The 12,800-nt window shown below is 36.2% G+C and overlaps 1 protein-coding gene across 1 annotated transcript in view; it reads right to left on the reverse strand.

Annotated features, from left to right (window-relative positions):
• LOC134818588 (uncharacterized) overlaps positions 1-12,800 on the reverse strand; it is a 61,912-nt gene that overhangs the window by 6,636 nt on the left and 42,476 nt on the right. Inside the window, exon 2 of the mRNA XM_063828215.1 lies at positions 1,099-1,184. Within this exon, the coding sequence (XP_063684285.1) occupies positions 1,099-1,147 (49 nt within the window). The 5' untranslated portion in view covers positions 1,148-1,184. The remainder of the gene's footprint in view (positions 1-1,098; positions 1,185-12,800) is intronic.

The following is a 12,800-nucleotide window of genomic DNA, read 5'->3' on the forward strand; positions in this document are numbered from 1 at the left end:
TCAAAACATTTTCGGGGCAAGGACAAAAGGAAATTGCAGCATGTGAGGAATCTCGATTTTTCACGTTTGCCGCAACAAATCACGATTTTTTTCAGATCCTGGCTTCGCGTCAAATCGCGATTTTTTCAGTTCTCCTCGACAAATTGCATATCTTTTTTTTGAAGAATCAATAAGATCAAAACCAAATTCGCCTATTTTCCTTCAAATCTGCGGGCCAAATATCACGTTTTCTATAAAGCTATAAGTATTAATATGAAACCAATCACATCCACAGCCTTCCGAATGTACTGTAGGTACGGACTTCAGAAAACCGAACAAATATTTTCGGCATCATAATGGGTAGCATGAAACATGAACAAAAGTACATAGTTTCCAGAAAAACTTTGAAAAATTTTGACTTAGAAAATTTTCGGTAAAAAAACCGAAAACGTTTTTTTCCCAAAACTTTTTAGAAACCTAAATTAAAAAGTTGGCCCTTTTTGGCCCCTTGACCTGATTTTATGGGGGGGGGGGGGGGGGCCGGGGGGGGGGGGGGGGGGGGGGGGGCCGGGGGGTGGGGGCGATGGCCCCATGCCCCCCTGCTTCCTACACCCCTGAAATTTCCACACTACTATAAGCTATAGAAGTTGGGCTCTTATTATTGCATAAGTTTAACAGTAATTTACTTTTAGGGCATGGTGCCAAATAGATGCCGCAAATTTCTCAATTTAATTCGGCAAGTGCCAAATATTGCACATGATAGTGCCGCAAGTACTGCATAGTAGTGCTGCAAGTGCCGCAAGTGCAGCATATACATAATAAGTATTATTACTGTTAGGGCTCTCATTAACAAAATTATGTTTAATTCCTGTTTAATTCCTATACTTGACATAGGGTTAAATAATGCTCCCCTGCGGCGATATCGATCTCAAATATGAAACATGGCTTATTGGCTATGTTATAAAACCCAACGTGAGTGTACTGACTTTTGAAAAAATTTAATTTTCAGAGGTCTGCACACCTAATCAACAGTGCATTGCTTATAGTTATATTACACTTACATATTCGTGTTTTCGAACATGCTAAAAACTCTATTCTCTACGTTTGAAATTGACTTACCGCTGGCCGAGATCAATACAAGAAGAGTGAGAGAAAAGAAAAGTGTCATCTTGATTTCTTCCCTATTCTTCTTTTGCAATAATTTCCTAATCGGAGTGAGTCTTTAAGAGTTAATTTATTTTTAACCGAGTAAATAAACTGACAGTAATGGTTAATCCTAAACCGGAAAATTTATTTTAAACAATAACATTGCCATAATGAAAATTGATCTACTCGAAATTGTGCTCTACGTGCAGCTAGCAGCGGGAAATAACAATGATAATGATCACAAGACATCTCTTTTTTGTAATCCTTGTGTATCATCAAGCGCTGTCTATTTGTTAATAATCTAACTTGTACACGTATAACTTGAATAACTTTCTATAGACTAGTATATTGTCTTTCACTGAGAGTGAGATTAAGCTGTCTATTCAAGATGTGTAAATCTATAGAATTACCCTCGTAGAAGGTTTAACTATAAGATGGACAGGATCACTGGGGCAAATTATTCAATAATATAAATATAACAATATAATGTTCCAACATATTATGTGTATATTAATATTTAAATAAATATAAGCTTACATGTGCGTACTGCGTAACCAGAAGTGATCCAGCTTGAAATGTTATTCATTTGCCAAGATTCACCTCTTTTCTTTAAACAAAATCAAATATCAATATTATTAAAAGTCAAGTCTGTCGATGCATTATCAACTTCAACTTGCTATCTTATGATAATCACAGTGCTGGCAAGCATGACCGCCGCCATTATACTCACTATACTATTTACCTCCTATACTATATACCCCTTTACTGTTTTTCATGCATTATAAGACTCACCGAATGTAGTTCAGCAAGAATATTTTAAGTTCAAAACATTACAATTCAATGTCAAAGATGACAGGAATAAGAAATAGTTATGTGGAGATCTTTAAGAAATTTGCATAAAATACGCGCCAGTACTGTTATTAAGTTATACGAAATTCGGTAAAAAACCCAAAATCGCCATATTCAGGTGCGTTAAAAACCATGTTAAAATTGGGAGTATCGGGAAGTGGGTTTTCTGGAACCCCTGTTTTACAACAGATTGTCGTGAAGTATATACAGGGTGAGTTGAAAATGAAAATAGTGTGTGGAATGTAAATAGCTTTAATTTTTTTGACAAATGAAATTTCTACCTAATTTTTGCATATTTGGGTAATGAAAATATATAAATATTATAATAATACAATAAAAATACTTAATAATTAATAATTTGCTCAACCCATCGTCCTTTATTAGCTAGGACATGTTGATAACACGTGTAAGACAATTGTCTATAGCCGACTTGACTGTATTAAGTTTGATCTTTCTCGCTTCCCTTCTGATGTTTTCTTTTAGCTCCTCTGTTGTTTTGGGAGTGGGGTTAGTGTAAACCTTACTCTTAAGGTACCCCCAGAGGTAGAAATCACAAGGGTTGAGATCAGGCGAGTATGGTGCTATGGTAGCCACAGAAAGTCAGCATTCCGAGAAATGATGCTATCCTGAAATCGAGTACTCAGCCATTCCATACTTTCTTTGCTACAATGGGGTGGCGCCCAATCTTGCTGCTTGCATAAACCAACAATTTTTAAGGCTTTCTTCCTTTTTAGTGTACAAACTTAAAGTACAAACTTCTTCTTCAGCATTTCAATATAATTAGCCGAACTAATAGAAATTCACCTTTCAAAATTTGCTCCTTCATAAAAATAATTATCGAATTTTAGTTTTACATTCCACACACTATTTTCAACTCACCCTGTATATATAAAATATCGATTTTTGTCGTGGTTTTTTTAAAAGGGTGAATGTTTAAAAAAATTTTCGAGATAATGGCCCCTAAAGGTTAACATTGGCCCTTTTATGTAACCAATTTTCTGAAATGTTTTAGGGCGAATGTGTGACATTGTATAGTAGGACAGGGGTACTATTGGTGGTTTTAATGTTTGAGATATTTAAAAATATGTAAAAGATTACGGAGATTTCGTGCCATTTGTGGTGTCGTACGGTCTCTTTAAATTTCTTGTAAGACTAGAATGCCTGTTGTCACAAAAAAGGACCATCCTTGAAAGTCAGTTTTTTACCACATGCCCATCTAAAAATATACATTCAAACCGAAGATAAAGTATATTTGAATAAAATACACACTGAAACAGAAAACAACAAAATTACAACAAAACAGATCATAATGTGGCTGCAATAATGCGGTCACATGCACATTGCACAGGTCTTTAATTAATGCGGGAGACTCTAATTTGGCGTAAAATCAGAAGCTTTGTACTTACCTGCATCCTCACTCGGAATAGAAGCTGATGTGCACTTGAGATAAACATCAAGGAAAACACCCAAAGCAATGTATAAGTGCCACTCTAATGTGAATATACGTTATAATATTTTCCGGTTCCGATTGGAAGGGGTATAACTATAATCCGATACGTGCGCATGATACAATATAGTGTCTAATATATAGAACGCCAGTGTTATTTGTTTTACAACTTGCCGCCAGCCAGTCTGAGGTCTATGCTGATAATAGTAATACCTTCGCTTCCCTTGCGGGATATATCGGCAAATTATCAGCTCTCAGTGTCCGAGACTTTTAGTGGATATAACATATTATACCTTATCGGACCTTATTTAGACGCGGACGGACATTAATTGAACGCTGGAGGCCCTTGCCCCTTACGTTCATCTTAATGTCCGTTCAAATAAAGTCCGTTCATTTAAGGTCCGTCCAAGTTAAAGTTCGTTGAATTTTTTTCAAACATTTTTCCACTTTGAACTTTTTGTCCAGAATATGACAACTATGAGAACTTTATTGTGCCTTACGTTAACGAAGGAAAGGTTCTCCTTGGACCTTGGTCTGCCAGAGGCACAGAAAACTCTACTAGTATATGAGGTTTTGAAGGGTCACTTGGCGGAAAAAGTCAACGGAATTATGGCACTCAACAACATAGTTCATGAGTTAGTCCCCGCCAACATGACAAACTTTTTCCAGCCTCTAGATATTACGGTAAATCGTGTTGCCAAGGACATTGTCCGACGTTGTTATAGTTCATATTACTCAGGGGAGGTAATGAAACAGTGCTAGAAAAACTCCAAGCGATTAAGGTTAACCTTAAGTTGTTTAAGATAAAACCACTTCACGCCGAATGGCTTGTAAAAGTTAACACTGAAATGCAGGACCGGGGTAGTTTGATAAAAAAGGTTTCCATAAAGCTAGAAATCACTGATACTTCAAGAATGGACTATTTCATGCACGAAAACCCATTTGATGAAGATGATATGTGATAATAGACACTGATCATCAACCTACGGAAGTGACTCTGATATCGTCACCACAGTGATTAAGTATGAGGAGAACTTAAAGAAGACCAGAAGTTTTTGTAACCTGAGTGACTCAAAACAACAGAGTAACACCCTTGAAGAAAAGAAGAATGGCAAAACGTTCTTCCAGTTTGTCAAGAAAACAGGAAGCAACCTCAAAAGTCGGTTGGTTAAGGTGAAAGACATAGCTCCGGGGAATAAGCATGGTCAAACAAAACCGTGTAGAAAGAAGAACTGTGCAACGTGTGAGTCTATTGATAGTGCTACACAAATCAGCATCAATGGGAAACGGGTAAAACCAGCACCAGGTACATGCATCACTTACAACATCATATATTTGATCAGATGTAAACTGTGTGAGAAACCATACGTAGGCAAATCCACCAGAATGCTACGGGTAAGGTTTGGCGAACACAGAAGAGCATTCTACAAGATCATCAGTGGGCAAAAGGTTGACACGGATGATGACTCAAACTGTGTAGGACTCCACCTCCATATAGAGCATGGATTGTCTCAGAAGGAAAATTTTAACAATAGTGTTTCAGTGTGTATCCTAGAAAATTCAAGTCCTAGTAGTTTAGATGTAAAGGAGCACCGATATATACATGCCTTAAAGTCCCTTCGCCCCTCAGGAATGAATAGTACAAACCCTTTCAAGATTCCTTTACCTCATAATTAATTTTTATTTTGTCCGAGGGGCTTTCTATAAATTATTTTTTTAAAATACTTGGTCCATTTATTGATGTTTCATTTTTCACAGCATTTTCCTTTTAAGAGTTTGAGTTTATATTTAGAAACTAACCATACTATCTTTTAGATTTATGTCACTTATGATGGCTCCGGCTGAAAGTACTATGACTCATTTTATTTAAAAGATCGTAGTTTCATTGCTTCTGAAGTAGCTATCAGTTCGCCGGTCATTGTTGGGTATAATACTCACACTGATCATGTATACATATTTTAACATTTTTACTGCTTAACGACTGCTTTTCTTACTTACTGTATAAAAAATGGATTTAAAAATCATTTGCTGAAATGAAAAACGTCAAAAAATGAAAAAAGTTCGGATTTTTGATGGTTTTGAATGCCTTCTAGCGTTCATATTAATGTCCGTTCATAATTATGTCCGATCATTTAATGTTCGTCCAAATAAGGTCTGATAAGGTATGTGAATACTCTATTTTTAATAACCAAGTGGGATGCTCGGTTCACGCAGGTAATTTTCACTAGGAGTACCAGGAAGAAACATTATTATATAGGACTCACACAATTTAGTACACTGATATTCGCAGAAAAGAATTGGACAATTTTCGTTAATCACAATGCTGGCAAGCATAACCGTTGCCCTTATATTCACAACACTATGTACCCCCTATACTATTATATCCCCTTTATTGTTTTCCAGGCATTAAGACTCATCGAAAGTAGTTCAGCAGGTATATTTAAGTTCAAAACATTCTAATTCGATGTTAAAGATGACAGGAATAAAAAATAGTTATGTGGAGGTTTTTAAGAAATTTGCGCAAAATACGCGCCAGCATGTTATACGAAATTAGGTAAAAAACCCAAAATCGCCATATTCAGGTGCCTTAAAAACCATGTTAAAATCGAGTTAGAGATCTGAAACTTTGCAGAGCGTCTAGACCTTGTCCAAATCGACTGTAAAAAAAATTTCATGTTGCAGGAGTATCGGGAAGTGGGTTTTCTGGAACCCCTGTTTTACAACAGATTGTCGTGAAGCTATATATGTATATATATAAGTATATATGTATAGACGCTTTTGCAGTAAATTGTAGCCTACATTTAAGTGTCCGTAGATTCAAAAGTATAAAAGATACAGTCATTTCGAACCACAGGTTTTAAAGATAATTGTTTATACTTTAGTTTACATTATATCGAAAAATAATTTATCGTCATCATCATCACTTGATGACGTCATCAATTTAAGTGTTTTTAAAACTTGATTTTTGACAAAATAACAACTTTTCAAATCGATTTTAAAGCATTAAGGAGTAATTTTATTCAAAATCTGAGGACATTTTCATCTCAGATAATTGTTCAAGCATTCTGAAAATCTACCGGAAAGTTTTCCTACCTTGCTCCTTCATAAAGATATTCGCTATTGAAGTTTGTGCTTTTTTGAAGAATAATTTTATAAAAACACAAAAGTTGTGAATTAGTATTCTCTGGTGTTGGGCCATCCCTTGGGTTGTGGAGCTCAATTTTGCTTCCTAAAGGTCTAAATTGTGTTATAGGCTAGTTTTAAAGTTGAAAATCGAAAAGTTGCACACGTGGGGACACGCCCAAATTCATTTAAAATAGCTAAAATCACTAAAAATTGTTATTTTCACGATTTTTACCAACTTTGGAGCCCCGTTGTGATCCAAGTTCTTTTTGAAATCTTCTGAAACTTTTTATGCTTATCAAACTATATATTAAATAACACTATGCAAAAATTTATGGTGATTCAATATTTTATGCGCACGCAACGTCCGCTCAAAGTTTGCACGTGCGAAAGGTGAGAATTTTGCTCATTCGTGATTTCGAATATATTCTGCTTTCCCACGATATTAAAATGGCATTATACATGAATTTAATGCCAACTTGAATGAGTAAAAAGTGCTATATTCAGTCTGTTATTGACAGATATGCCTACCTAAACACAAGGAAACGTTTTCAAAGGTAAAATTTCGAAATCGTTGAAATTACCTCCTTATTAAGTTTCGACTGTGTAAATTATCCTGACATTATAGTCAAAAAGAGATGATATTTGACCAAAACCCATAATCATGGGTAGAGTGAACCGCTGCCAGTGTCTCTCTTTTCCAAACAAAAGAAAATGATATTAATTTGAGGAACCGTCCGCAAATGCAAATTGATACCGAGAATGAAATCGGTCGCTCGCTTTTCCCATTCATTCACGGCTTACGTATTGTAATAAAGCTTATTGAATGGGAAAAGCGAGCGACCGATTTCATTCTCGGTATCAATTTGCATTTGCGGACGGTTCCTCAAATTAATATCATTTTCTTTTGTTTGGAAAAGAGAGACACTGGCAGCGGTTCACTCGACCCATGATTATGGGTTTTGGTCAAATTAGGTAATCAAAATTTTCGTTTTTTAAACCAATTTTCGTTTAGTAAGTGTTTTGCGATTACTAATCTTGATTACGCGACGTAATATAGAAGGGGGGTTGGGTCTTGATCACGGGGGGGGGGGGGGGGTCAAATCTTGATTACGTAATATAGGGGGGGGGGGGGCTGGTCTTGATTACGGTTGATTACGGAGGGGGGGGGGGGGTAAAAATTGCCAAAATATTGATTACGTTATAATATGTGAACGACCCCTTAATAGTAAAACTTTATTGAAATGACAACATAATAGAAGAGTATTAAAATATTTTTCTAAGATCAAAATGTCAATAAGTTCCGCGCCGTCTATTGTCCTTTGAAGTTTGAACCCGCTAGTATATAGAAGCAACAAATGATAAAACTAAGTAAGTAAATTTGATAATAAATTTTTGAACTTAAAAAGGTTCTATACTGCGGTCGGCTGCTGTAATGTAATATATTGAATCTTGAGTATTAAGTTGCTTATATTATATGCTATTGTTTTAGTAACAATAAATAGTAGGTTTTCGTAACAATAAAATGTAACAATAAAATGTAAAAATAAAAATTGTACGTTGAACTTAAAACTGTTCTGTATTGCGGTCGGCTGCTGCAATGTAATATATTGAGTATTGAGTATTGAGATGTTTATATTATATGCTTTATGCTATAATTGTTTTAATAACAATAAATATTAGGTTTTAGTAACAATAAAATGTAAAAATAAAAATTGTACGTTGAACTTAAAACTATTCTGTATTGCGGTCGGCTGCTGCAATGTAATATATTGAGTATTGAGTATTGAGACGCTTATATTATATGCTATTATATAAAAAATGGATTTAAAGATCATTAGCTGGTATAAAAAAACGTCAAAGAAATGAAAAAAATTCGGATTTTTGATGGTTTTGAATGCCTTCTAGCGTTCATATTAATTTCCGTTCATAATAATGTCCGTTCATTTAATGTCCGTCCGAATAAGGTCCGATAAGGTAATAACGAAGTTCATAAAAGCATGAAAACAATTATATAATATATAGTACTAGAAACCCGCTAGTCGAAAGCTTTGTTCGAGGAAATTTTAAAAATCAGTTATGTTTTAATTTCTCTTCATCATACAGCTCTGTTATACAGTAGACATAATGGAATTTATCTAACAATGGCGACAGCGTTGTTAGTATTCGGATTCCCAAAACGATACTTTTTACCGCATCAAAAAATACCAATCACAACCAAAGTTATGAATATAAGTCATAGCGTGAGCGTAAATGTGAGCTAGTTTTGAAATTATGACGTAGCATACAGCAAAACAACGCGCGTAGTTAAGATGTTCTTGCTCGCGCACGTGCATTTTAACGTTGCTACGCAACAGCGCAGTAAACCTTTGCTAAAATAACGACATTATTCTAACGGTTATTTTACCTCACTTCCGACGTTAATTATAAAAAATCTAAAGCCTAAATCAAAATTCTAAGAATGCTATAGCCTATTCCTATCCTTTTTCTACAACCCTGCTAAAAATGGCGAGGTTTCAACTCCATTTGCGAGCTGGGTTTGATTTCATCAGAGGGTAATTTTGAGGTCGATTTTCGGTGTTTTTTCTTTTATGTCCCCGTTGCCGGGGAAATTTCGTCAAGTTTAAATTATAGTATAGATATACGATGACAATTTAAATCGAGGCCACACCCAATCAACACCGAATTGCTCATACTGGTGTTTGTGAACATGTTAGAGACTCCGTTCATGTAACATATTGCAATAGGTCATTTAATCCGGAATATAATCTGAAAAGATGGTGCGAAACGAATTTAAAATGACGAAGTTATCAAGCAATTTGTTTATCTCGTTAGCAAAATTGATTGGGTACTCGATGATTACCCAATTACGACACCGTAATTAAGCTCTCTGCACGATTCCAATGCGGATCTAGCATCAACCCAATCTCAAACCACACTCAAAGACTGAGGAATCAGGAGGACTCTGTATCCCAGGAACCAACTATCATCGCCCAATAATCGGTTTGGTATCGACGCTACATACTTTTATTTTCCGACTATAAAGCTGACTTAAGAAACCAGGGAATTAATTTTACCTTCCTAACATCAAATCGTTGATTTTATTTATATATCACTTTATTTTGTTTTATTTATTTTTCAAAACATTCCAGTACATTGTGCAGAAAGTTGGAGATTACAAAATTTGGAAGCATGTAGGGATTTAGACCTGATATCGATCGCATAAACTGAAAATACTCTAGCACAATTGTAACTGCAGTTTTACAGAACTCTAAATGCTTGATGAACACACTTGCAGGTACCACTCGTATTCACACTCAGAACTGAGTTTAGTCATTTTCCGATACGAGATTGGGGACTGGTTCTACAAACAAACAAACAACAAACAACACATATGCAGTAATGGGAGAGAGAGCGAGCCCCGCGTAACTCTTACCGTTTTCTTGATTAAGCTCCTCAAGCCATTTTATGTAACATTTGTGGTACAAAATCATCAATTAAACCACTTACGACCGACCGATTTAAAAAACCTTTACTTCCTCATTGTTTTGTCGGCACTATACCGAAAAAACCAGCCCCGCATCTCTTACCGTTTTCTTGATTAAGCCGCTCGGAAATTACACACTCAAACACAGAAAACACACAGAAAAGTGAAAACACACAGAAAGCACACATTCTGAGATTATTGTTTAAGATAATACACACATGGATATAGCTCATATATAAGCTATATTTTCGTTTTTGAATAGCCTAGTAATACCTGAGGTGGTTTTTAAGCGTTGCTTTTGGGTTTGTTTTATAGCTGACGAGCGCATACCTTATCGGTCATAATTATCACGGTCATTACTTTCACGCTGCAGACCTTAGCGTGAATAATTAAGTCCGTGAAAATAATGTCTGTAGCATTAAAGTCCGTGAATAATAAAGTCCGGTAATTATTTCCATTAATTTTAGTGTGTGTGTTTCTATGTGCCAAATTTGAGATATCACCTTAAACACAAGACGATAGTGCTGTCGGACAGATGTCGCTGTCAGATGTCGTGTTACCATATAGTGTACGACCCAAACGTGTTACTTTTAGTCCTATTCCTAATTTTACTTTAACGGCAACTTAGATATTGCTAAAATCTTTTCGTATTAATTTGGAAAACTTGTTTTTTAAATTAATACGAAACATTTTTAAAGATAATTTTGTGATTATGTTCGCTCGTCTGAATCCAAATAATGTCTTTTGGTAATCATTGTTTTGAAACTATCATTCTGACTTTGTGAGTTCTGTCTTGCTTTTTAAAGAAACGGCCCCCTCCAGAAAAAGAAAAGGGACAGTGCAAGAAAATTTGTTCAGCAGAAAAATCATCCGAATTAACCTTTTTCATTTCTCGGAGAGCTACTGATCAAAATAGTTAACAATTAAAAATTAATCGATTAAATAATTAAAAATAGGAAGGACTCACCTGCCCACTATCGAACTGCATCACCTCCATCGCCCCACCTCTAGTATACTCGAAACAAGCTTGGAATTGTTTATCCGGGAACAGCTCTCCGATTACGTCACTACCTGATCCGCTTAAAGTGTTCGACACTGTCCTTCCCTGGTGGTTGGAAATAGCTGTGAAATACTTTCGGAGGGACATGGGTCTTGAAACATTTTCAATGCTTCTTCATAAAATTTCAATTTTGAAAGTTGAGTCACTGGTTATTTTTGTGAACTTTTAGTAAGGGGTAAGTTACTTGTCTTTTAGAAAGGGGTAGGTTACTTGTCTTTTAGTAAGGGGTTGGTTACTTGTGATCTCGTTTAAAGGTTAAGGTCAAAAACGTATCATATAACCTTCCTTTTCCATGTAATTTCATAATACTTTGAAGGAGAGACAATCAGCGTGGTCTTCGTACACACATCTTTGTTCGTAGCACATGTTTCCTTGTAATGGTTAAAAGCTGACATCACTTTCGTGTCCGTTATACCTGTAGATGTGTAGTGACAAAATGATACTATCGGTATAAAACCAAAGTACTCCGGGACATTCTGAATGAATTATAACATCAGAGAACTAAATTCCACGCCGGTGGATATAATCCACATCACCTCGACCCGCGGGCGGAAAAATCTTATAGCACGAAAATCGTATAGCACGAAAACATGTCCTCCTCGGGCTAGCGCCCTCGGGGACATATGAAATATTGCACGCGCGTGCACGTGCAATATTTTGTTCCGCCCGCGAGTCTCCGGTGATATGTATATATATATCGCCGGACGGTATAGCGGGCTCCCACTATATCAGCGGGCTGTAACAGCGGGCCGGGATATATCAGGTCTTCTAACTCGCGGGCTGCGAGGGCCTGCTGGCGCAAATATAGAACTTTAGTTGTCGAACTTTAGTACGTAAATCGTCCGATAGTTATTGAGAAGAGGAGCAATTGGTTTACAATAGCTCAAAGCTAGTGCTATCCCGATAAGCCCGAAGTGATTTGACTTCGAATGAAATCTACTGGAAATCAATTCATCACGACCGCGTAAATCAAGATAGGATTTCTATCGTGGGAATAGCTACAAAAGTACAAAGGTATGGAACTATGATCATTATGAGAAACCCCGGCACCGGTCATATCCGGCGGGTTTTAAATTTATGAGCCGACTAGCTCCTAGACAGCTATTGACAGCCTGATAGGGCGGCTCACTCAAATTTGAACTGTGATACGTCAAAATTCCACGTTAAATTGGGGTTTTAATGTAGTAACCAGATTCATTATAAATAACATGTATGTCATGATAATAAATATGGTCATTAGCTGGTTAGGTTATCGTGTAAAAAATATGCAATAAATTGTTGGTATCATGGTGACCAGCCTCACGGAGCTAGCTCTATGAGGCTGGTCAACAAACCAGCAGGACAATAAGAAAATGTAAAACATGCCCCGTCAATAAGTCTCAGCGAACCTTAACATTAGTTGAAATATTCTTCTTAGCATCGCGAGCCTATTGTTAACAAAGAAGCTTAAAATTGTGTGTAACAGAATAACTTGATAAACGTGTGTATAAAAGTATAAACGCTTCACACCATTTTATATTTGCCGTACGGATGCCAATTATGGATCGCTTCCCTCTGGTTTAAAGTTTTGACTGAAGATTGATTAAAAATGGAATTGTCAACTAAAACGATAAATGGGGAAGGAATTTAAACAGGAAATGATAATTTGCTTCATGGGTCATGTGCTGACTATGCAGTATGCACCCTGATAGCGTTCACGTGCACCCTCT

The sequence above is a fragment of the Bolinopsis microptera genome, chromosome 7, assembly GCF_026151205.1.
Source record: "Bolinopsis microptera isolate Bmic1 chromosome 7, MBARI_Bmic_1.0, whole genome shotgun sequence".
In the NCBI taxonomy this organism is placed as follows: Eukaryota; Metazoa; Ctenophora; class Tentaculata; order Lobata; family Bolinopsidae; genus Bolinopsis; species Bolinopsis microptera.